This window comes from Trichoderma breve, chromosome 4, assembly GCF_028502605.1.
Source record: "Trichoderma breve strain T069 chromosome 4, whole genome shotgun sequence".
In the NCBI taxonomy this organism is placed as follows: Eukaryota; Fungi; Ascomycota; class Sordariomycetes; order Hypocreales; family Hypocreaceae; genus Trichoderma; species Trichoderma breve.
The window spans coordinates 1,417,329-1,440,739 of NC_079235.1; the positions used below are offsets into that span (position 1 = coordinate 1,417,329).

Consider the following 23,411-nt stretch of genomic DNA (forward strand, 5'->3'; position numbering starts at 1 on the left):
TGCTCCACCCAAATTAACGACGACCAACCAAAGCAGCAGTATCTCTCATCAACTATCTTGAACGCAGCCTTTCACGACATTCATTCGCCTTTTTCCCAAGCGAGCTTTCCGCCTCTCTCCCCAATTGACGTCCCCGAAAATGTCCGCCAAGTTCGCCTTCGCCAAATCCCTCAAGGAGGTGCGCTTCCTCTTCTGCCAGACCTCCGAGCAGAGCGCCGCCGTCCGGTACGGAAAACACTCCCAAAACTCCCTCCCAGCCAAACACAACCCACTCCTTCATTCAGCGACAAAGGTGGCCCCAAGTGAAGTTCTTGGCCAGATTCTACAATCTAGCTGTTCAATTGCTGCTAGATAAAGCAGCAGGCCAGCTTCAGCCATTCACCAAGCTTCACAACCAAGAGCGCATTTCACACACGCACCCTCATGGTGGGGGGGAAGAGAGAGTTAGAGGAAGCATTATACAGAACATGCAAAGAGACTGACCGGAAGCTTTCACATCTAGATCTTTCCTCACAAAACAATACCCCGCCATCAAGCAGGCTAACCCAAACACCCCGATCCTCCTCCGCGAAGCCGCCGGCACCCTTCCCAAAGTCTACGCCAGATTCGGTACGTTTGCTGCAATACTTTTCCCTCTTCCAACGCCAGAAAGACAGTTCGATTTGGAAGCACAGGGGAAGGACGAACGATAGCTAGGTCTCTTGCTAACGATGGACGTTACTCTAGATTTCGGCACTGAAAAGTCACAGTCTTTGGAAGGCCTGTCAGACAAGCAGATCGAGGATACCGTTTCAGGGCTGGTAACAAAGGCATAGATGTGAGGAATACTGTATATAAAAAAGGAGGAGGCTAGTCTGCATAGCTCTGAATGCGTTCGAGGAAGAGAGAAACAAAGATATCAAATGGCGTAACGGTATATGCGCTACGGTGTATGAGTCCAAATGCATAGATGAAAATTATACCAAATATCTCAATGCGGTTCACCAAGGAAGACGTGTTTATCAACGGTACATCTCACAATATGTGCAAACTGCTGTACAAGAGAACGCCACCAATGGAGTTGAACAGGGTCTTCGAACAAAGTTGCGAATAAAGCTGAAAATCGGAATTTCTATGCATCTAAAACTAAACAAGGCTTCCTGATGCCAATAAGACAACACAAACGACACATTCTAATATATGATTATATGCTAAGGCGCATGCAAGGAAAACCAGAAAATATAAACGCGGGCCCTATTATTAACAAAGAAAATAATCCTTTCGTATCCTCCACACACATATCATTACTCAAGAGTAGCAGATCTCACTCGAGACACGGGCAATGCTGGCCAATCTTGTGTATCGAGGTCAACATTCTTCTTTCCCCCATCCTTTGAAGGTGATGTGGTATTCGAATTTGTCAATTTGACGTTTTCGCGCTCCCGTTGATGCTTGTCTTTGGACCAGTCACGCTGGATTTCATTGCGGCTGTTCTCTTGCTGCTTAGTTGAGCTCTCAAAGTTGTCAGCTCCTTTGGACCCTTGGTTGAGCTTTTCTCTCAGCTGCGACGCCTTTGACGGCGAGCTGTTTGTTGTCGCTGGCCTTCGTATAATCTTAAACTTGGAGGGGGGCTGCATTTTCTCAAGAGAAACCTCGGCCAGTCCCGCGCAAGAAGAGGCTGCTCTAGGAGAATACGAAACGGCCTCAGTGCTTGCTCCTGTCGCAGTGGATTTGCGAGGAGACACGAAAGCTGTTGCCAGTGGATTCAGACGACTTTTCTTGGAAGCATCAGCTTCACCTGCGGGTGTTACCGAACTGGCTGCAATTGCACCCTTGATGTCAGTTGTTGGCGTTGGGCCACCAGCAGCATCTCTTGATTGTGTCGATGCAAGCCTACCGGCTGTCGATGCTTCAAATGTCTTTGAAGTAATGGAGGGGTAATTATTCTTCCGCTTTTTCGGAATCTTCAAAGAGCCGCCCGCATTGCCCCTGAAATCCAGTCGACCACGCGGCAGAGTATCGTAAGGATACTGAGTTCTATTGCCTGTCATTGTCGGCTCCCTAGGCTCCCCGAACGGTTCAATTGATGATTCATCAATATTTTCAGGAAGATGAATAGAATGAGAAGCCGATCCGGTGGTTGCAGAGATTGGCATGAGCATATCATGATTCATTTGAAACTTCTCTGTCGCAGGCACAGCAGATGTCCCCAAGTTGGGCGGCGACACCTCCTGACTGCCAGTTTCCTTCTGCAAGTCAGCCTGCAGTGCTGAGGTTAGTCGTTTCTTAGCCTTTTTGTTCTTGTTCCACTTCGTTTTCGGTTTGCTTTGGCTATTTGCCTCAGAACTTGCTTTGCCATCATCGGTGGTCAACACCGTCCCGGGAGTCTTGAGTGTATCCTCAACCAACTGCTCTGACGCCCGATGGAATAACTCGGATAGTTCTAGTTTAGAAGAAAAAGAAGAATCTCCATTCCTAAGAGCAATTCTAGACTGCTCATTAGATACGCAGAGCCTTTGTTCAAGGTTAGACCCTTCATCTTTCACAGGCTTCTGAGCTGCCTCTTCAGATGCCTCAGCCGATTCCTCAACTCTTTCCGTTGATTCATCGGGTGCGATTTCTTCCACTCCTGAAATATTTGATGACTCGAGTTGAGCTCGCTCATCTATACATGATGCAGGAACTCTCGTATTCTTCATCACATCATTTGAGCCCTCCTTCTGAGTTTGTGACATGGGCGGTTGGCCGGATGTGACAGAAGTTCCTAATTTCCTGGATTTCCGTGGATCCAATGGCATAGGAATCCTATTCCAGGCCTGTTTTCGCTCTTTGATTTCATCTTCTGTGAAGATGTTCTCGGAGATTTTGGTTGTTGGTGACAAATCTGCGCCCACCTTTGGGACAGAATTCTGTGCCTTCTTGAAATCACTTGAGACTGAGGTTTGATCTTTCTCTAATTTTGCATCATTCTGCACAACTGCTTCAGTGGTGCTAGTGTTTGGGCACGGAATGTCCACTTGTTTAGATACTTGAGTCTCTTTAGCTTGTCCTTGCGGTCTCTTCGGCGTGCAACTGCCATCTCCTGTATCTGAATGAGGCGTAGCGGATGAGCTCACGTTGCACTCTTCTGCTGTAGCGCTAGCCAGCATCACAGGACTGCTTGGTAACGCAACCCGAGCCTTCTTATGCAAAGAGCGCCTACCATCTTCGCCTCCCAGAATAGCTTCACTGCATTTGCTATCTTCTCCGCCGGTATATGCTTGAGACAGCGGCTTTGATTGCGAAGCCAACTCTTTTTTCTTGCTCTTTTTTGTTTGCACGGAGAGCGCAGCTCGAGTGGACGCTTGTTCAGGCTCATGGGGCTTCTCATCCTTCACAGAGGTTGCTTGCTCGTGGCTGTCAGTAGACTGAGTCTCCCCTGGCTGGTCGGTACCTGGTATACTGGCGGCCTCGACAGGCAATGTAGTCTCCTGAGTCACGCTTCGATCTGATCTCATTTCACAGGGCAAGGTTTCAGTGCTCTTGGAGCTTGACGAACTTGCAATCTGACCTCGTTCTGGTGTATGCGTAGGTGTTGCCGACAACGAAGGACTAGGACCTGTTGTATGAGCGTAACCAACGTTCATGCTTGATGGGGTTGGTGCGTCCCACGTGGGTTGCTGGTGAGCAATTGGTAATGGTGGAAGCCTCCTTGGTTGTTGGTGTTGATGATTATTCATCCATTTGGATCGATGAGCAGGCCGAATGGTTATTCTGATGCCTTTCTCTGAAAGCTTGCCTTCGCCAAATGCGAGAGCTTGCGGCACGGGGGACTCCTTTACGAATCTATTGCAGTATTAGTATAAACTATCAGGTAACAGAGATGATAAAGGTACTTACCGCACGATAAACGCATTTTTATTTTGAGATGGAGCTGGGTAAACCTCCTCCACTTTCCCAAACCTACTGCCGATTCCAAATTTGATGGTCGTTTGGACATCTAAATTCGGCGCGAAGGCGTCATGGTAAACTCTCACCCATATACTCCTATTGCGTTCATTGCAGCCACTGCAAGAGCAAGGAGTATATTCCCCACTGTTCGGGCCTCCAGGATTGAGGCACCAGGAGGCCTGTCGACTTCTCTCCGGTTGAGCGCTTCGTCGCCACGATTTATTCAAGTAGGGCTCGCGCGAAGTAGGATGGTGGTCCAAATGAGCCTGCTGTCCCGAGTTCCATCCATGAGTCTTTTGGGCAAACGATCCCCGACGCTGTCCTACTTGATTATAGGTTTGGCTGTCATTTCTGTACTCATTATGCATCGAGGATGTTGAGAAGCCATGCAACAATTCAGGCCGAGTTGATTGAGCAAGCTGAATACTTTCATCAGACCCATTGATAGCGGCGTTACGCAACTTGGAAGCCGCCATAGCACCAGAATGCGCCCCATTAGTGAGCTGTTGAAGAGGCATAACTTGAGAGCTTCCAGAAATGTCTCTATATGGGGCAGGATGAGGCACCGGCCTATTGGCAGTAGAGTATAAGTGGCTGTTCTGATGCGGGAACCCATCTTTCGAAGAAGGGTGCGGCATGAAAGCTTTCTCCGGCTGCATATAGAAAGGAGTCGGCTCCGGCGACGCTCTCATGGGGGCCGCGAAATTTTGTCTCGTGAAGTCGTCTGGCGAGTTACCAATGGGGTGTCTTTGATCTTGCGCTAACCTGTGGAAACTCTGAGAAGATTGCCATTGCCTTGTCATGATTGTAGGGTCGTTAAAAGGCCCATCTGTGCCCTGAGCTTGACCTTTTCCAGGTCTCGCGGCTTCATGTGGTGGAAATTGGCCTTCGCTTTCCGGGTGGATTCTACTCTCCAGTTGTCGAACGTTTCCTGAGTACTAATCAGGTCGTTCGATAGCTCGAGGTTGGTAGAGATGGTTCCTAGCGGATGCGAAGATTACTCTCTTGTCAAACGGTTGGTCGATAGATGCATCTTGCTTATTACGCTCCAGCTCGGCGACTTCTCTAATGAGGTTGTTCACCGCGCTCTCTCCGCCGCCTCTCTCAGAGGGCAAGGGGTGGTCTGAGGAGACCTTATTGGAAGTTGATAAAGAGGCTGATTCAGAACTTCGTCTCGCTTCTGTGACAGAAGCATCTCCATTACCAGCAGCCGGCAGAATCGTGTTATGCTTTGAATCTAGACCGGAGCCTGAAGCCGCAGGTGATGACGTCTCTGGCATCGATGCAATTCTTCGAGGATCACTCTGGCTCTGAAATTCACTGGCCTTCTTCTTCTCTACTTTGTTGATGGAGCTTTGCAGTTGTTTCGGGAGATTGCTACCGTTGACGATAACCACACCAGATTTGGTAGATTTTCGAGATGGTACAGCGGCCTCAGCGGACTTCTGCAAAGCTTTAAGAGCTTGGGTAGGTCCGATAGGCGATTCCATAAATGGGAAACAATGCTGTGGGAGAAAGTAGTGCTTCCCATCTTCCACAATGCAGGGAGCTGGCTCGTTCGGCGCCGAAGAACCGCGATGGGGCTCAGACAGGGGAGGAGGCGGCAAGCCATTGTCATCAAAAACTCGCTGTCCGGCTGGGAACAAGTTAGCTCTTGATGTCACCTGCATTCTATGGTTGAGGAACTTACTGAGCCAGTTTTCAATGCTGTTTGTCCGACATGCCGATATCAAGTCTGCGGGCTCTTCAACTTGCTTTGTCTCCTTGTTGGAGAGAAGAAAGATGCGACGACCTTTCAACGCGCTTGCAATCAGTGGCACCACGTCATCGTGTATCAATCCCAGAGAGTCGTGATCTTGGTCATCAAGGATGCGGAAGATGGGGCCGTGGGATTCCTGCCACTTGGTCAACTTCTCCTGGTTTTGCTCTCGCTTCAGCCACTCATCCGCCCAATGGCCGATATGAGCAGCTACTTCTCGCCTCACATCTACAGATATGAGCTTGTTTTCATCCCAGAGCGTGTTGATGACGTTCCAAAGATTCATGCAGCCATTGTGATAGATGTCATGAGCGTCGAAGAATGTCCACAAGTCGTCCCAACAGTGTGGCTGCTGCATATTCTTCAGCTCGTTCCAAAAGGCCTTGCGAAGCGAGTTGCAAATGGCTTGGATTTCGTCTTTAGACCACAGGTGAACGCGGCGCTGAGGTAGAATATGATCCAGTTTTCGAAACGGTCGGCTTCCATTCGAGGTTGAAATGAAAGCCTTTGCCCTGACTGGCACATTGGTATAGAATCCAACAGGAAGATTGTCCTCCAAATAGGTCTGGGCTACTCCCTGAGATTGCACGCCATGCATCATTTTGTAGGTGACGGGAATTCCATGTGGATAATATTTAGCAAATGCTGCGCGATCTCCATGTGGGTAGTTCTCGGCATAGACTCGAGGGAATCCGGCTGCATAGAGAACAGAATGGGGAGCCGGTTGTAGATTCATCTTGATAGTTTCAGCCATGATGGAGGCTCTTAGCAACATAAGAGTCAGTACAAAAGTTGAAAGAACTTCTGAAACGATAGTAAAATGGAGATCCAAAACAACAAGACAAAAGAGGGTAGAATGGATCAACAGAGCGAGGGGACGCGAGCATCAAAGAATTGCTCGCACGCAACAGAGCAAAGCGCTCAAATAAAACACCAAGTATGAAATCCAAAAAGCGCAATGGCCAAGATAGAGTGGGATTGTGATGATTGAGGGAGGAAATAAACAGTTGCGGATATGATTGTGAAGTTGCTTACCTCAGGTGCAAGACCTCTTTGTGATCGAGGAAGGTGCAACTAGGCCAACGAGAGACTGTCCTCGCTTAATTCTGAAATACTTATCGAGATGGCAATCGAAGGGAGGCAAAATCCAATTTCAAGAGGTAATTGGTAAGGACTGCAGCAGGCAACTCTGTCGGCTTATCCAATGATCGTTCTGGAGAACAATCAAGGTCGGCCTTGGTGAGAATGAGGCTGCAATTGAAAGAAGAGAAGATGAAGGGAGAGAAGGGTTTTGTTTTCGTTTGTTTTGTTTATTTAAGTGAATGTGCTGTGCGCAGGTTACTAATGATTTCATCCGATCTATCAAGGGCAAACGGAAGAGAAATTGCGGACGAGGTGAATCGACTTGGCACACCTCCAGTACCGATTTGACAGCTGGGTGACAGCTGTTGGCGACAGAGCCCCGTTCAGCGTACGCAGATGGCATATTTTCTTGAACAAGTGCCTACCAAGTGTTCAATCCAGTGTTCATCCAAGTGCTCAGCCGAGACTATCATCCATGACATTCCTCTTGTAGATGTTGTTCACAACTAGGTAAGTGGTAAAGCTGCTGAAGGAATACGTGCAACAAGCAGCTTGTTGCGTTGATGTCTGTCGGCTGAAGCGCAAAGTTCACAATCTCAGAGACTTTACAAGGTGAGGCAGCATCAAAATCAGCAAACACCTCTCGCTGCCATAGTATCAAATTGCTGTGCGGCACCAGGCTTCAAGAATCCAAAGGGAATCACCGGAATATCGGAAGATGTAAAGAGCAGTCTTATTTTCCCCCTCTTCACTACCGTCTATAATGCCCAAATGTCCGTGGTAAGAGTGGGGTATACATTCATAAAAGATACAGAGTCAAAAGCTATGTTTATACATGATTTGCTATGGTGCTCACTTTTGAGCATTGAGGAGCTTCAAGATCTCGGACTCGTTGTCTCCTGCAATCGCCTTGCCATTGCTCCAGTCAACAGTCTACCGAGGCATTAGTTACTAGGTCCCTTGAGCTGCCTTTCATCAAACCACTTACCAATGGCCGCAGCAAGTTCTCCTTGTTCTCCTTGAACTTCTTCAGCGCATCCTTGTCGTCTCTCGCACCCTTGACGACCTGAGAGGCACCGCTCTGGCCAACGTACTCCAAGATTGTCTGCACCTGGTCGACCGTTGGGGCATCTTCGGTGATGTTCAGCTCAAATGGCTCACGGCGAGTCTCGGCGTCTTGCGTGGCGCTCTTCTGGGCACTTGTCGATGCCTGCTTGAGCAGATTGGAAACTCGCACAGAGGCCGGGGAGCTGGCCTTGTGGAAGAGCGTGATGATGTCGAGCGTCTTGTGCTATAGATTGGACCCTGGTTAGTAACAGCTGCTACAAAGGATAATACTAAAAGGTAGGATGGCCACATTGACGTACAAAGCGGAACATGTTGGGCAATGCTGCAGGCAATTTGCGGAATCTCAGGCTGTAAGCGGCAGTTCGTTTTTGTCTCGATGTTGCAGTGAATGACGTTATTTTCGTTCAGAACTTATCGCGCATTAGCACCGGCAGAAGCTCGAGTGGCCCGTGCGGACCTCCAACCAAGTACATGCAGGTACCTGTTTGCAGCAGCGCCTGTTCATTCTAGCCGCTAAATACGGCATCAGCTAGAATACAGATGTAACCATCCACGCCTGGAATGTAATTTCTGGGTAAATTACCACAAGGCGGCATTTATGCATTTCTTATTGATCCTATTCCCATAATTCTTCTAGCCTTGAGAATTCTATGTGCTGGTTCGACCCGAGGTCGATTTTCCACCCGCCCTTATTCCAAAACGCCATCAACGTCTGCAATCACATGCAATCATATGCCATGAACCACCAATGCTTCAACCATGATACCGAAACCAGATATGCCAGCTCTGTGATGAACCCTCCTCCATGTTTAATCGTCTTCATCATCGAGCATTCTCCATTAGGCAACCATTATGCTGCCGGAAGCTGGAAAAACCAGGTGTAGTTGCGGCAATGAGGATTGAAACTAAACCCTGCCGTGCCGTCACCCTCATAACAGGGGTGAAGCTTTACGCCTGCTTCTTAAACTTCTTCCGGATATCTTCTTCGGAAAACTTGCGTGTCAAACGCTTCAGGAACTCAACTCGTCCCTCCATAGTGAGATCCGCCTGAGCTCCGAGAGGGACCATACACTTGGCAAGGGTATCATAATCCTTAACCATCAAGCGGTAGGTGATCATGAGAAAGTCGATGTTGTGAAACAAGATTGCCGCTTCCTTGCCGTAGGTCTTACGTTGTTCCAAGAAATGAATTGGGTGATCACGCCAATGTCTGCGCGGATTGAGATGGTGGGAGGTATGGTAACCATCGTTGAAGCAAAATCGGTTGCTCTATAAGCTCGTTAGCTCTTATCCAGAATGAACACAGAATGAAAGATTGAGGCTGAACTCACTGCAACATCCACCAAGGTGATGCTGGATCGATAGTCGGAATCCGGCTCATCGGGGTCAACAAAGGCATGTTGGCCCCAATTGCCCGCCATCAATCCCAGTCGTAGCAACAAAAAGGGGATGATGTAAACAAAAATAGTGGCCTTCTTGTTCACAAAGGTTGCCATGGTATAATAGAACAAGTAGGTTCCAAATTCACACCCTGCCGCACGCATAGCCACTCCCCAGCGGCCCTTTCGGGCAAAATACATGGGAAGATCCAGCCAAATGAGGCAAAAGAAACGGCCCACGTAGTGAAGAAAGTGGAAGATGTCGTCTCGCTGATAACGGACTGTCGATGAGAGGTCGTCTGGGCCGTTGCCCTCAACGTGGTGATGCTTGACATGGTGGTAGTAATATGAGTTCCAGGTATGTCCCATCAGGGGATCTGTAATGTATGGAAACAGCTTGTCAAATGTGGCATATTTCTTGGATAGAACTCCACGCTGGTGAATGTGCTGGTGCATCATAAGAGTGTAGGTACCGACATAGTAGACTTGCATGATGGCATGAAGAATTCCGTGAAGGAGATTGAAGTTTCGGAACAGGAGAATTGCGCTTGGTACTGAAGTTGTGAAGTACAGTATCAGATGCACAATGAACACCACGTCCGTCTCATAACGGGCTGTTTTCCGTGCCCAGCTGATGAATGGTTGTAGAAGTAGCTTGTTGACTGATTTGGGGAGACGGCTAGGAAGATCATCGATGGATACGAATATGGTGGGCTCAAAGTGAGCATCTGCCGGATTTCTCATGGACTTAAGGAGGGCGATGTCTTTAGCAGCTGAGTCCATCTCACTGCCCTGCTGTGGCTCGGTCTGAGACTCGGATGAGACATGGTCCCAGTCGCTGTCGACTTTGGCATCTGAGTGAGCATCTCGTCTCTGAGCAATGTCGTTTTCCAGATTTTTCAGCACAATATAGTCTGCGCGGGTGAGACCGCGGTCGTAAACCAGGGCACTCGTCATGATGAGGTTATCGCAATTGGACAGCCAGCCAGAGCTCACAAAACGAAGCCAAGCTCAAGGGAAAAGCGCACCAACGATATTATAAACAAATCGAACCATGGCTGGAGAAAAAAATCCCCCTAATATGGCTCAACCGCTTCCTTCGGACATGCCTGCCAGCGCATCCACCTGCGAGATTGCATGGGGCTCCGCATTTTGGTATCCTTCACGCCCACGGCAGATTCTGAGCTGCGAAGGCCTAGTCTGGGCTAAAGCATCTCCGCTTGCGATGGCTTGAACCTACAATGGAAGCAAGGCTATTTGCGGTTTTGCTTCTTTTGCATGCCCGGCAGCTGCTAAGCTTTGCTCAATTTCGCCAAACTTTGCCCGGCCGCTCGGCCGCTCACCCGGCTCTTGCGTCTCCATCTGATTGGCTGCCGGCGTTTGCAAGAAGAAGAGAATCTACCGTTGCCGTGATCAAGCCGGAAAAGGAGGCCAATGAGTAGACGCTCGTTACGACTCGGTAGATTACTAGCTAGTCGATCAACTTGGTCCCCTAATAGTGGATCGCAGCGCTGGCCATGTTGCGGTGAATCTGTACCACCTACGGGGGCACCAACGTCTTCAAGTCGTATTGCAGAGCGGGTACTTGGGCCGATTGACGACTGTGTTGACTAGCAGTTTCATCTCTTGAAGCTGTCATGGATATATTACTGTTCTACGGGGTATGTCTTGCGTCTCTATGGAGATTCGTCTTTAGTGGCTCCATTCGCTTTATACGCGTTTGATTGTAGTTGTGATGAGCCACCCCCGTCTCTTGATCGCCCAGAGCTCTTTAGCTCCAAAAGCTTCCAGGGCCGCGTACAGGCAGTAACAGACGAAGACTAGTCTAGTGCCTGGGCTCAGCTGCTCCTGAAGCTGCCCATTCAGGTGTCGTTGGAGGTGCATGTAGGATCAGGAGATTCTAGAACCAATCTAAGGACGAATTCCATTCGCCTCAAAGTGCTAGAGGCGCATCTCAAAAGGGGCAAGACATGGGCCACTAGCGCTATTGTCGTTTGTGCGCATAATCATATATCACAAATTCGATCCAATCATGTAAAGGTTCCCAAAAGCGTGGTACGATACCTGGGCTTGACAATTCGAACGAAAATGCAGAGGAAATTTAGAGAAAGTGTGGTCAAGTATTGAAGAACAGAACAGATGCGTGTTGACGGCTCGATGTGTACATGCATATGCGCCAGAAGGTTCCTGTGCTTTGTCCATGCAGGGTAGTACTAAAGTACCTAGGTAGTGGCCAGATGTAGGTGTTGAAGGTCAACACTCAAACGTCAGAACTCTTGATATAGCAAAGTGAATGTAGCAGAGTGTTCTATATAGAAACTATAGGATCCGCCGAATGTGATTGCTGTAAAATCCAGCAGACGTTTTGAGCCATCATACTGCGTATGCATGCCTACCTATCACCTGCAGTACAGCCGTGGCGTTCGCCAAGGATTCTTCCTGACACCGGCAAACCGGGTTGACTACACCACATTCAAAAGTTTATATAATTTGGCGATCAGTCAAAAAGAGTGTTAATCTGGCTATGACGTTAGTTTTCCACATATCGGTTGTCATGTCCATCATTGTGATTCAACAGCCATGACGTAGGATGAAGTCACATATTATGTGGAGAATCGTGCAAGCCTTTGCTTGAGAGCGATGTATATAAGTGCAGCTGAGCGACAACCAATTGGATCGGTAACAACTTTAAAACAATTGCCGTACGCACAGCAAATAGTCACGACTAATAGCATCTCAACCGATACCCAAATACTGCGAAAAATAGCTATCAACCATGTCAGGGTACTCCAAAGTCGGCACATCTGGTGTCTATGAGGCAGGTGACCAGAGAAATGTTGCGAGATCCGAGATGCCGCAAGCAGAGAAATACAACGAGGGCCAACATGCATCACACATTGGACTTGATTCAAGTAAATGCCCTCCCTCAATCACACTCTGATAGTGTTTGTATTGACCCAAGCTCAGAAGATCAACGTTCCATAAAGAATAGGCTGGCCGCAGAAGAGGTAAGTTGCTTGATCCCGCCGATGGAATAGTATCTGACCTATTCAAAGCGAAGAGAAGAGGCTGGAGATGACTTTGAGACGTCTTTATCGAAGAAGGATCCGACATTACCAGTCAGTGCTCAATTCCCATACCATGAGGCATTAGCTAACAACACAAAGGCCAAGATGCATGGCAATGAACCATCCAAAGGGGCCAAAGTAGACGCTGAATTAGCGGCAGATGAGGAAGAGTATCTCAGAAGGAAGGGCAAGGCTTAATTGGATTCGGATGGGTCGATATCATGTACATTCTCAAATCAGGATCAGAAGTGAGGGATGAGAAAACTGTGGTCTCCCTAAGCACTGGAGTTAATAACGGTGAGCAAGGTGAGCAAAAACATCTGGCCGTTATGTCTGGCCATTAAGATAGTCACAAAAAAAACAAGCTTGATTGCATGCATCATTAAAAGTTTACGACTGCAGAGGGACAAAGTAATGCTTGAATGAATAATATTGTATTTGGATTGAAAGCTATATATCATCTGTAAAACTCTGTCAGCCATGTCTCAAGCTAGACAAAGAATGAATAATAAAAGGGCATAAATAGCAAAGGCTCAGAATATGTAAGAAAAGTTTCTCATTTGTTCATTTGGTATAGCATCCCCGGCGAGGGAGCCACCGCATGTGATCAACCGCAAATTACCTCATCATAGTACCGATGCAGGATAGAAAAGAAGAATTTCATTCTTACCTTGACAATTACAGAGAATTTCGGATTGATTCCTGGCTAGGAATCTTGCATTTCGACCTCGAAAGGCCAGCAAAAGTGATTTGACGAAGAGCTCGAAAATTTTAGCTCGAGGTCGGGAAGAAAAAGGAACGGCGATTGGTCCGTGCGCCACGTTGGCGCGAGCGGCGTAGTCAGCAAGGCAAAACAGAAATTCCGAAAATTTTCAATTAGGGCAAACGGGTATTTTCTGCCGCACACTCTTAGATAGCCGAGCCCTCAAAAAGTCATTGGAGCCTCCAAAGTGAACGCTGCTCCAGAGAACATCCACCCGAACGGCAGATAATCGTCGACATCTGGTATGATACACGCGCCTTCCTCCACTTCATTCATACACCGAATGAATTGCGACTTCGTCGAATGAACCCAGCCGACTAACACGAACATCGAAATAGATTCCGTCACAATGGGCGAAGCACTGATTGAGGGATCCAACTGGCGCCTCGTTGAGGTTGGCCGTGTTCTGCTGATCAACGGCGAGCACCCCTACAACGGCCGTCTGGCTGCCATCGTCGAGATCATCGACCACAAGCGAGTACGTTGACGTGTTCTTCCCTGAGAAAGGAGAAGCGCGAATCTCCCTGGACGACATGGCTAATCCGATGACATCTAGGTTCTCGTTGAGGGCCCTTCCTCAGACCCCAAGCTCAAGGTTCCCCGACAAGCCCTGCACCTCAGCAAGGCTCTCCTCTCTCAGTTCGTCATTGAGAACCTGCCCCGAGGCTCCCGACACACCACCCTCACCAAGGCTTGGGAGAAGGCCGAGATCGATGCCAAGTGGAAGGGCAGCAACTGGGCCAAGAAGCGCGAGCAGATTGAGCGGAGAAAGGCCCTGACCGACTTCGACCGCTTCAAGGTTCTGCGCCTCAAGAAGCAGCGACGATTCGAGGAGCGCAAGGCTCTGGCCAAGATCAAGGCCTCCGCATAATTGGGTTGTTACGCTCTGGAGTCACGGAGAGGTTGATCGGATGGTATTAGAATGAGGGACATGGGTCCAGGCAGGAAACGCATTTACAGCAGCAAAAGAACTGCTGGATTCATTTTTGCTCCCGTTCTGGAAGGGCTGTATGTTGTCACATATCATCGTTTATGATGAACGGCGTCAATACGGAAATTCAGACAAAATGAATTCAAAGCTTATAGGGAGGATTCTCATTGTGGATCACTGTGATTTCGTGTAGTAAAAAAATATCTATGAAATGCATGTAAATCAAACACTACGGAATTCTCCTCTTCTTTTGCTACATATGCGACTTTGTACCTTTTTCTTTGGACTTTCAAATTGTACTACCATATATCGCAAGTGACTGCCTTGGCTCACATCTTTGCGACCAGAGAGACTTTGATTACCTAATTTGGGTTAGCCGCAGTCATCCACCCAAACCCTAGAAATTCGCAGTTCAAATCTACAACACAAATCGGCATTGCGCAGTGTCACGTTGAAGTAACAAATTAGATTAATCTTCAGGCTAATCGCATAAAATGTGAGTATCGATTATTGCAGCGTTTTTTTCTCCCTCTCGAAATGGCCAAGCCCGGCATCAGGTGACAGAGAAGCTCGTCCGGTCATTTCGCTGAGGAAGAATATTTTCGTGCGAAAACGAAGGAGGGGACACAAGCTAATACTGTTATCCCCCACCACAGTCACCAAAATGGCCAACCCCCGAGTTGAAGAGCTTCCCGACGACGAGACCAAGACCAAGCCCACGGTCGAGGAACAGGATTCCAGCGATGAGTCCGATGCTGAAGAGCTCGGCGATGGATCTCTCCCCGCCGGTTCTACTGCTGTAGTCCACTCTCGCTACGAGAAGAAGGCCCGCAAGGCCCTGCTGGAGAAGGGCAACTTGGTCCGAGTCCCTGGCATCACCCGAGTCACTCTCCGCCGCCCCAAGAACGTAGGTCTCAAGATTTCGGAAGGCGGTTCGCCTGAGCTAGATCTGGAAAATGGAGACTAAACGGATATGCACAGATCCTCTTTGTCATCAACAACCCCGAAGTCTACAAGTCCCCCAACAGCAACACCTACATGTGAGCAAAACTCTTAGCCTGGGGAAATGGGGAAATATGCATCTAACCTTCTTGCAGTGTCTTTGGTGAGGCTAAGATTGAGGACATCAACGCCACCGCTCAGCAGGCTGCCGCCGCTCAGCTTGCCCAGGCTAACGCTGAGGCTGAGCACGCTGGCCACAACCACGATCACGACCACGATCACGATCACGACCACGACCACGACCACGGCAAGGAGGGCGAGGCTGAGGCCAAGAAGGAAGAGGAAGAAGAGGATGACGGTGAGGAGGTCGATGCCGAGGGTCTGGAGGACAAGGATATCGAGCTCGTCATGACCCAAGCCAATGTCAGCCGCAAGAAGGCTGTAAAAGCACTAAAGGAGAACGACAATGATATTGTCAACTCCATTATGGCATTGAGTATCTAATGGCGTGGATATGGGCAGGGTGCTTGAAATTATCTCATTAGTCTGCGCAACTATATGCGCCTAGGGATTTGTATTATTGTTCATCCAAGAGCTTTACTCGTCCTTGAAGAAAGAAAATGATGGCATGAAAGACGAGATTGTCTATGTTCCTACGAGCAATTGTGACATGAATTTTCGGCGCTCATGTAATTGAGGAGTAGTGTGAAATTAGTGTTTATGGATGGCTACATATATGAGAGACGTTATAAGCAGGCCGTGCTCTCTGATGCACAGATTCTGCTATATAGCATGCACTCACCCAATGAGCGATCTGAGCTCTCCTCAACAAGCTCATCTAGGAGGGGGTATTAGATGCATCCAGCTCGAACTAGCATTGGCTGGCTATAAAAAAAGTCATGCGTAAAGTCACGTGGTGCGATTTTGTGCAAGCGGCCCCGGCTGGGCAAGTTCGGCAAAGTCAATCAACCTCCGTTAAAGATCTCGCTCTCTGATCCCAAACGAGACCTCACATCACATCTCACAATGGCGGCCACGGTTAGTTTGTTCCTCAATTGGCGCAAAAATGTTTTGACTGTCGAGTATCGCACGGAGAAAAACGTGGCGGTCGAAGGGTGCCGATCAAACATTGCGCAACATTTACGTTCCCGGGCGTGTTCATGAGCTAATTTTCATTTTCTTCCGAAATAGCGAAGCGCAGCTCTCAAGCTCGACTGGGTCAAGGTCTCCTCGTCCCTGGGCCTCCGCGGCCAGACCGTCGCCTCCCTGCAGGCCTTCAAGAAGCGCAACGAGGACGCCCGCCGCAAGGTCCAGCAGCTGACCGAGCAGCCTACCGCCGTCGACTTCGCCCACTACCGCTCTGTCCTGAAGAACCAGGCCGTCATTGACGAGATCGAGAAGCGATTCAAGGCCTTCAAGCCCGTCACCTACGATGTCTCCCGCCAGATCAAGGCCATTGACGCCTTTGAGGTTGAGGCCGTCAAGAACGCAGAGGCCACCAAGCAGGCCGTCGACCTGGAGCTGAAGGACCTGGCTGCTACCCTTAAGAATATCGAGGAGGCCCGGCCATTCGACGAGCTTACCGTCGACGAGGTTGCCGCCGCCGAGAAGTCCATCGACGAGAAGACCGCCGAGTTGGTGTCCAAGGGCAGATGGATGGTGCCTGGTTACAAGGTATGTGCATATCCTGGGTTTGTGACATATACAGCGCTAATACCCCCGTGCAGGAGAAGTTTGGCGATCTTGCCATGGTCTAAGAAGTTCATTTTACCCCATTTCAACTTCCCTATGTGTACTCTAGCATTGTAGATACAAGAATCCGGGGCAGGGGCGTCAAGTTTCTGCTGTTTCTCCATCTCCTGCGTCCCCTTATGTATTTGTGCACAAGAAGAGAAAAAAAAAACATTACAAATAAATCTGAAGTGGCGATAGACTTAAAATGGGGGGTCATTACTGTATGGGAGGAGCAATTATAATAATGAATTTCTAAACAGCAAGTGTAATGTGATGATGTATTGCGCCAGTGGTATATCTGTCTGCAAGGCCACTTGTACTATCTAAAACATACACCATAAAAGCGCGGACAGTAACGCTTGCGGCTCATCTCGAAACAAATTTGAGCCTTCTAAAATATTTGCAACCAAGCCAAAGAAAATGGAAAAAAGAATAATCTCTCAACTCCTCCCATAATAATGTTCGTACCCCATAGCAAGCTTCCGTTTTGATATCAAAACTTATCGCAGGTCTTGGAAATATATATTCATATATCTCTCTCTTTTCTCCCTCTTGTCCCTCATCTTCCGATTCTAAGTCTACGCCTTTGCATATTTCTCTGTCCACTCTCTTGCCGTTGCTATGGCTGCCACCTCGTCTTCTTTCCAGCTCTTAGCAACATCGGGGGCAAGAGGATCATCGGGGTTAGGAGCACCGAGGAGGGCCTGGATGGAGAGCAGAATCGTCCGGATCTGCAGCGCAGGAGACCAGTTGTCTGTGATGATATGTAAGCATGCTTGTTCAAGATTTCCCCATAAACAAGATCGCTTTCAATAACGCACTCTTAAGCACATCCAGGCAAATGCGGCCTAGCTTGTCAACGTTCGGGTGGAAAATCTTGGTGAGGAATCGGATCTTGGGTGGAGTCATGGGATAGTCATCTGGGAGAAAGAGCTCGAGCTTGAAAATGCCGCCTTGTGTTTTCGTCAGTACGTATTCTCCCGCTTGCGCCATCTTTGAGGAACCTGCTATATACCTTCGTATGGTGACGATGCGGGACCGTGGATCTCGACATCAAAGTACCGCAGGTTGTCTTCGTGAGGCACGGCGCTGATTCCGGGAACTCTATAGCAAGCAGGATGTCAGTTATATGGACAAGGCCGACATGACTGGGAGCGTCTGGATGGAGGGGCGCACGGTTCCGCCATAAGGCGTTCGGTTTCCTTGATAATGCGTTTCGGGAGAGCCATCTTGGCGTATTCTCGTCTGCTTTGGGGGGGAACACAGATCTATTTAGAAGAAGGGGAATAAAAGAGAGAGTGATCTGAGACTCTTCTGCTGCCGACACAGATCGCAGTTGTCGTTGATTAGCGCAAAGGCTGAGTTGTGCAAGGTAGAAAGATGAGGCGGGGCATGCGACACTGAAAAGACAGGCCTGACAAAGGCAGCAGTAGTAGCAGCAGTAGAGGGGCTGTTTGCGATAAGAGGCGCAGAGACAAAGAGCAAGAAGAAGAGCTTCTCAAAGCTTCTCTGATTCAGCGTAATGTCTCTGGGTCTCTTATTTGCTTGATAAATGCTCTATATGATCTTCTGCTTGCCCTGCATAAGGCTGAATGCTCGTCCGTATTGTAGTTGATCAGGATAAAGTTTTCTGTGCTGGACGGCCCGGTAGGTACTCGGTGCTACCGGTACTGCACAGTTCGCCTTATCAGAAATGATGCACTGGCTGTAGCGTGCAATACAGATCCGACAGCACCTTGATAGGCGCCTACAGAAGGGGAAAGTCTAGCTCAGGTACCAATGCAAAGGAATCGCCTAGCCTAGCAACCTACAGGGTACTTGTAGCGTCTCAACGCCCCTTGCTGTCAAATCCATAGCGCGCATTCAGCCTAACTCAACCATCTCAGCATCATCTGACGGCGCTCAGCCCATTGAATATCTTCTGAAGCTGGGACACGGCTTATTTCGCTCTTATGAAGTCGAATGAATAATGCGAGCTGCTCATAGCTGTTGGCAGCAATACGACTGCCACCTCAGCCGGGACAGACACTCTGCCTAGGGCTCGCAAATGAGCCGCGACATGCGAGAAACATTCAATCTGCAGGAGAGAACAGAGGACGATGCCGACATTTGACCAGCTCGCTGATTCGCCCAAGAAGGGCCGGATCATCAAATCGGCGTATGACAGTGAGAGCTTCGAGGCCGACGGCTCAATCCATGTCGAGGGCGTCGTCGGCTCTGCCACCATTTCGCCTTCAGGGCGAGACATTGCGCTGGCATCGTAAGTTGTGAGAACGCGTCGACGAGCATCGCAATGAGTGCTGACAGCTCCCCTTAGACCGGAAGGCCTTGCAATTATCGATCTAGACTCTCCGTACAGTGCACCGCGGCGTCTGCGAGGCTCGGGCCAGCCATGGCTGGTTGTTGACGTGCAATGGTCTCCGTTCACAGCTCGAGACTATTGGGTCGTCTCGACAGCAAATCACCGTGCGTTGGTGTGGAATCTCAATCTTCGGGATGATTCAAGCACTGGCGCAATTGAGCACTCTCTCCAGGGCCATACCAGGGCCATCACCGACGTCAACTTTTCAGCCCACCATCCCGATCTCCTTGCAACTTGCTCCGTAGACGGCTATGTGCATTGGTGGGACCTGCGCCGGCCTCGCCAACCAGTACTTACTTTTTGTGATTTCTTTGCTGGTGCTACCCAAGTCAAGTACAATCGTCGCGATCCTCACATCCTAGCTTCATCACATGATCGTTGGTTGCGCATTTGGGACGAGCGAAAGGTTTCGGAGCCTGTCAAGTCCATTACCGCACACACATCTAAGATATATGGCCTGGACTGGAATCGAACCAAAGCGACTGGCCTTGTCACATGCTCTTTGGACCAGAGTATGAAGTTTTGGGATTACAGCAATGATGGCAACGAATTGGAGCATGTTATTCAAACTGACTATCCGGTTTGGAGAGCCCGCCATACACCGTTTGGTCATGGCCTTCTAGCGATGCCTCAGAACGAACCTGGGGATCTATACCTGTATGATCGCCAATGGTCCAATGATGCGACTAAGGAAAAGTCACAGAAACCAGTTGCTGTGTTTCCTGGCCATGGAGGCCACCAAGCAAAGGAGTTCCTGTGGAGAACTCGAGGCGGGGTTTCAGAAGATAACCTTGATGAGCGAGAATTTCAACTTGTATCCTGGGGAACAGATAACGAGTTACGACTTCACTGTATCGACCCAAACATCCTCTCAGCCGTAGGATACAAGAAAGGAACCCCAGCTCAGGACGGCATCAGCCTTACTCGAAAGGGAGCAACGTACAAAACATTCCGCACCGTTGATGATGCATCCAACCTTGACAAACGGACGAGTACAATGAAAGATTCAAGGACTGGCGCGGGCCACAAGCAAAGTGCCCTTACAGCTGCTGCACGATCTTCTGCGCCCTTTAGTCGTCAGATGAGGCCGGCGTGGCGTGGACCATCAATGAAAGCCAAAAGTGGATCGGGCAAGAGGTTGGATCCGAGTCAAGCTCAAATCGGTTGGATGAAGGGTATCAGTATAACGAAGAGAAGAGGTTTAATGGATGGGCCTAGGCGACTAATGTCCAAAGACTCCGGCATTATGGGCCACGGCTATCCTGACGATCAATGGGGCGAGCCCGACACAATTCAAGAAGAGCTCCTGCGTGTTAGTACTCAGATACCAAAGGTCAAGTGGGACAATATCGACATGGACAACTTGACGCTGAGTGCTTCGCTCAATGGTCCATGGGGGAAGGATGGAGAGGCCATCTTCATCAAAGTGAAGATTGATATACCTTTGGAGTATCCTAAGCTCAAAGCGCCAAAATTCATCATCGAGAAGAGCTCATTTATGCCGGAAGAAATGCACAAGCGGCTTAACCGAGAGCTACATGAACTCGCAGAACAATTTCTCCGAAGAAAGCAAAATTGTCTGGAAGTGATATTCACCTACTTGCTAGGTGAAGTTGATCTCGAGTCTAGTACTACTTTCTTCAAGAACGTTCGCGATTTAGACGACGATGATGATGGGCTGGCCGACGATAGTTCAACAGATGAGGAGGAAGACATCCCAGCAGGCGGATCGGCCTCTATGTCTCAGGAACTCCCTCCTCAAGACGCGGACCTCGCAATTGCGACTCCTGCCCGTCTCATTATTCCACCACCTCCACTAACCTGTGGCGCTCGGTTTTCGCATGATGGCCGACTCATTTGCTTCTTCCCGACAAAAGAAGAAAAGGCCCGGGTTCTATTCCAAACAAGTGCGGATGCGAATAAAGACCGCACTAGGATAGACCAACCATTCTTCGCAGGCTTTGGTCGCCTGACACAGGATCCTCTTCCGCGATACAAGTATACGACCGAGGAGGCTTCCGCTACGGAGGATCAATCAGACTCTGAAGAAACTGACGAGTCTTCTTCTTCATCAAGTGACTCTGAGTCTACATCAATACATAAAATGAGCCTGTGGTATCATTCAAGCCGCCATCTAAGGAAGGCTTGGAGCGAGGATCGATCAATTCGATCCAGCGGCGGTGGAACAGGAACAGGAGTGGGTACCGGCACAGGTACGGGCACAAGCCGTCGACGGATCGGCCGGCCTCGAAACGTGATATCAATCCACGATCTGCGACCTGACCTGCCCTCTAAGAAGGAGTTTGCACAAGAGTATGCCATCTTTGGTGACGGAGCAGATGTGTGCGAGCACAACGCAAGAGTTGCAGAGAAATACGGTTACACCGATCTTATGAATGTGTGGCACTACTTGGCCCTACTTTTGAAGAAGGGCATACCACTCGAGGTCCTGGCCAGCAATCAGAGACGGAGCTCTATCCTTGTCATTGCTCGCGATGTTGTGTCCAAGACTCGCGTATTAGACAGCGACCAAGGCAACACCCCAGCAGGAGACAGTGCCTTGCTGGGTCGAGTGAAATGGGGCCGGCATCCGCTGGCCAAGGATTTTATTCAAGAACTCTTCAGCTATTTTGAGATGATTGCCGACATACAAATGTTGGCAATGCTTTCATGCATCTTTAGCGAATCATCGGCTGACGACAGTGTTGCCTACGTGGAATCACAACTTCCATCCCAAGAAACACCACTTCCTCTTAAGGCGCCATCCTTCTCCCTAGACTACTTCCCTACAGATGCCACTACGTGGAATATCTATGGAAGAGGTGTACCGCATTCGAATGTGACCACACCCGGCACTCTTCACACACCGCTCCCTTATGCTGGCTCACATGCATCTGATGATGGAATCATGTGGGCTGGCGAGCCTGGCACAAATTCATACTCATGCGGCGAGACACCGCCATCAAAAACGAGGCCCCTGACCGCTGATGCGGACCCCCCTTCCACAATGCTATCGCGATCGCCCTCCAACCGGCCTCTCTCAAGGGTTAGCACCGGATTAAGTTCAGCATTTTCAACAAACTTCCCGCGGTCATTCACGGGGGCAAGTTCGTCATCGCCCCCTGCGGGACAGCTGAGGAAGAAGCCAAGCCCAGCAGAGATGATCTTGAATACGCTGACTCCCCGTACTGGATATGCCAGTGCGGGACCAACTTATCCCGTGGGAGATTCTAGTGGAGGTAGGAACTCCGTGTCAGACGACGAATACCGCCGAGATGATCTGATGTCTCTCGTGCCGGTGAGCGTTTCAGTATTCGTGGAAGATCAAACAATATTCGATGACGACGGCTGGCTAAGCGAGCCTCTACTGGAGCCGAGCCGAGCCAACATTTACGCCAACTATCGATATGCATATGCAGAGATGTTACAGATGTGGCGACAGCCCCTCGCTCGACTGGAAGTCATGAAATTTAACGTTTTGAAAGACGAATCACCTTTTGCTGGAGTAGAGGGAAGCTTTCACGATTCGTTTACGCTCCACGACGGGGCCAGCGGGAATGCATCGCACCTCAAGACGGGTTCTTCACCCATCATTATGGGCAAGAAAGATCAGCTGCAAATTCTAGCTGCGTCTGGACGCGGGTTGGATGTGACGGGCATATGCCTTGTTCACGAGACTCAATTAGACCCCTTGCGTTACACCTCTTCCGACTCCAAGGTCGGTGGAGCAGTGGGAACATGCGATCGTTGTCATCGTATCCAGAACCAGCTCCGCTGTGTGTACTGCCTAGAACCTGTAGACGCTCTTTTCCCGCCGTGCCTGTCATGCGGATGCGCATTTCACGAAGACTGTCTTGCAGAGTGGCATGCTGCGGGTGAGATGTTCTGCCCGGCTGGAGATGAATGTAACTGCGTTGAAGAAGCCGTCAGAGGTCAGGTGGAGTCGTGGGCAGCCCTCCAGGGCGCCGTGATGAAAACACAGTCAAAGACGTTGCTGCTACCGGGCGCAGCAATGGATGACAACGATGGAGAGCACGAGAAACATCAAAGAGGTGGTACTAACGGCGACTGGGAACGTGTAGGCAGAAACGTACCAAGTAGGGCGCAAGGCGCAACAGCATCGACTGGATTGAGTCTCGTGCGCTTTAAAACGCCTACAGGGCCTTGGTCAAGGGCTTCGAGCCAAAGGAGAAATGGGAAGAGGGGGAACTGAGGGGAGTAATGTTCTGGTGTGACAGGACAAGCCGTACAATTATAGATGGCAGCAAGTGCAGACAGTAATTTAGAAGGGCGTATTGCCAGTCTGCTTTTGCCATCTATCCGCAAGGACTAAGGATGGAAATGAATACGGATAGACAGTATCTACGGTGCTAACTGTTTGATTCGCTCATAATACAACCAATTTCCTGCCGA

At 49.4% G+C, this 23,411-nt stretch overlaps 9 protein-coding genes across 9 annotated transcripts; 5 read left to right on the plus strand and 4 right to left on the minus strand.

The window, feature by feature from the left end:
* Positions 1 to 139: 139 nt before the first annotated feature.
* Positions 140 to 815, plus strand: T069G_06741 (mitochondrial ribosomal protein l51 / s25 / CI-B8 domain-containing protein; the record flags this gene model as incomplete). Its single annotated transcript, XM_056173951.1, has 3 exons — positions 140 to 225; positions 503 to 609; positions 727 to 815. The coding sequence occupies 3 exons, from the start codon at positions 140 to 142 to the stop codon at positions 813 to 815; spliced, it is 282 nt and encodes a 93-aa protein (XP_056027530.1).
* A 468-nt stretch (positions 816 to 1,283) lies between these two features.
* On the minus strand, positions 1,284 to 4,018 carry T069G_06742 (uncharacterized protein; the record flags this gene model as incomplete). Its single annotated transcript, XM_056173952.1, has 4 exons — positions 1,284 to 1,798; positions 1,877 to 3,804; positions 3,859 to 3,924; positions 3,996 to 4,018. 4 exons carry the CDS (start codon positions 4,016 to 4,018, stop codon positions 1,284 to 1,286), a joined length of 2,532 nt encoding a protein of 843 aa, XP_056027531.1.
* Positions 4,019 to 7,603: 3,585 nt separating this feature from the next.
* Positions 7,604 to 8,130, minus strand: T069G_06743 (uncharacterized protein; the record flags this gene model as incomplete). Its single annotated transcript, XM_056173953.1, has 3 exons — positions 7,604 to 7,684; positions 7,740 to 8,042; positions 8,119 to 8,130. 3 exons carry the CDS (start codon positions 8,128 to 8,130, stop codon positions 7,604 to 7,606), a joined length of 396 nt encoding a protein of 131 aa, XP_056027532.1.
* Positions 8,131 to 8,767: 637 nt separating this feature from the next.
* Positions 8,768 to 10,155, minus strand: T069G_06744 (fatty acid desaturase domain-containing protein; the record flags this gene model as incomplete). Its single annotated transcript, XM_056173954.1, has 2 exons — positions 8,768 to 9,088; positions 9,151 to 10,155. 2 exons carry the CDS (start codon positions 10,153 to 10,155, stop codon positions 8,768 to 8,770), a joined length of 1,326 nt encoding a protein of 441 aa, XP_056027533.1.
* Positions 10,156 to 11,974: 1,819 nt separating this feature from the next.
* T069G_06745 (uncharacterized protein) lies at positions 11,975 to 12,464 on the plus strand (the record flags this gene model as incomplete). Its single annotated transcript, XM_056173955.1, has 4 exons — positions 11,975 to 12,110; positions 12,166 to 12,206; positions 12,255 to 12,317; positions 12,366 to 12,464. 4 exons carry the CDS (start codon positions 11,975 to 11,977, stop codon positions 12,462 to 12,464), a joined length of 339 nt encoding a protein of 112 aa, XP_056027534.1.
* A 914-nt stretch (positions 12,465 to 13,378) lies between these two features.
* On the plus strand, positions 13,379 to 13,900 carry T069G_06746 (ribosomal protein l14 domain-containing protein; the record flags this gene model as incomplete). The annotated part of the gene is made up of 2 exons (XM_056173956.1): positions 13,379 to 13,507; positions 13,586 to 13,900. 2 exons carry the CDS (start codon positions 13,379 to 13,381, stop codon positions 13,898 to 13,900), a joined length of 444 nt encoding a protein of 147 aa, XP_056027535.1.
* A 724-nt stretch (positions 13,901 to 14,624) lies between these two features.
* T069G_06747 (NAC domain-containing protein) lies at positions 14,625 to 16,659 on the plus strand (the record flags this gene model as incomplete). The annotated part of the gene is made up of 5 exons (XM_056173957.1): positions 14,625 to 14,867; positions 14,942 to 15,000; positions 15,058 to 15,376; positions 16,094 to 16,576; positions 16,630 to 16,659. The coding sequence occupies 5 exons, from the start codon at positions 14,625 to 14,627 to the stop codon at positions 16,657 to 16,659; spliced, it is 1,134 nt and encodes a 377-aa protein (XP_056027536.1).
* Positions 16,660 to 17,214: 555 nt separating this feature from the next.
* On the minus strand, positions 17,215 to 17,865 carry T069G_06748 (ubiquitin-conjugating enzyme domain-containing protein; the record flags this gene model as incomplete). The annotated part of the gene is made up of 4 exons (XM_056173958.1): positions 17,215 to 17,390; positions 17,458 to 17,589; positions 17,652 to 17,740; positions 17,813 to 17,865. The coding sequence occupies 4 exons, from the start codon at positions 17,863 to 17,865 to the stop codon at positions 17,215 to 17,217; spliced, it is 450 nt and encodes a 149-aa protein (XP_056027537.1).
* Positions 17,866 to 18,735: 870 nt separating this feature from the next.
* On the plus strand, positions 18,736 to 23,211 carry T069G_06749 (uncharacterized protein; the record flags this gene model as incomplete). The annotated part of the gene is made up of 3 exons (XM_056173959.1): positions 18,736 to 18,896; positions 18,954 to 20,179; positions 20,234 to 23,211. The coding sequence occupies 3 exons, from the start codon at positions 18,736 to 18,738 to the stop codon at positions 23,209 to 23,211; spliced, it is 4,365 nt and encodes a 1,454-aa protein (XP_056027538.1).
* Between the last annotated feature and the right edge of the window lie 200 nt (positions 23,212 to 23,411).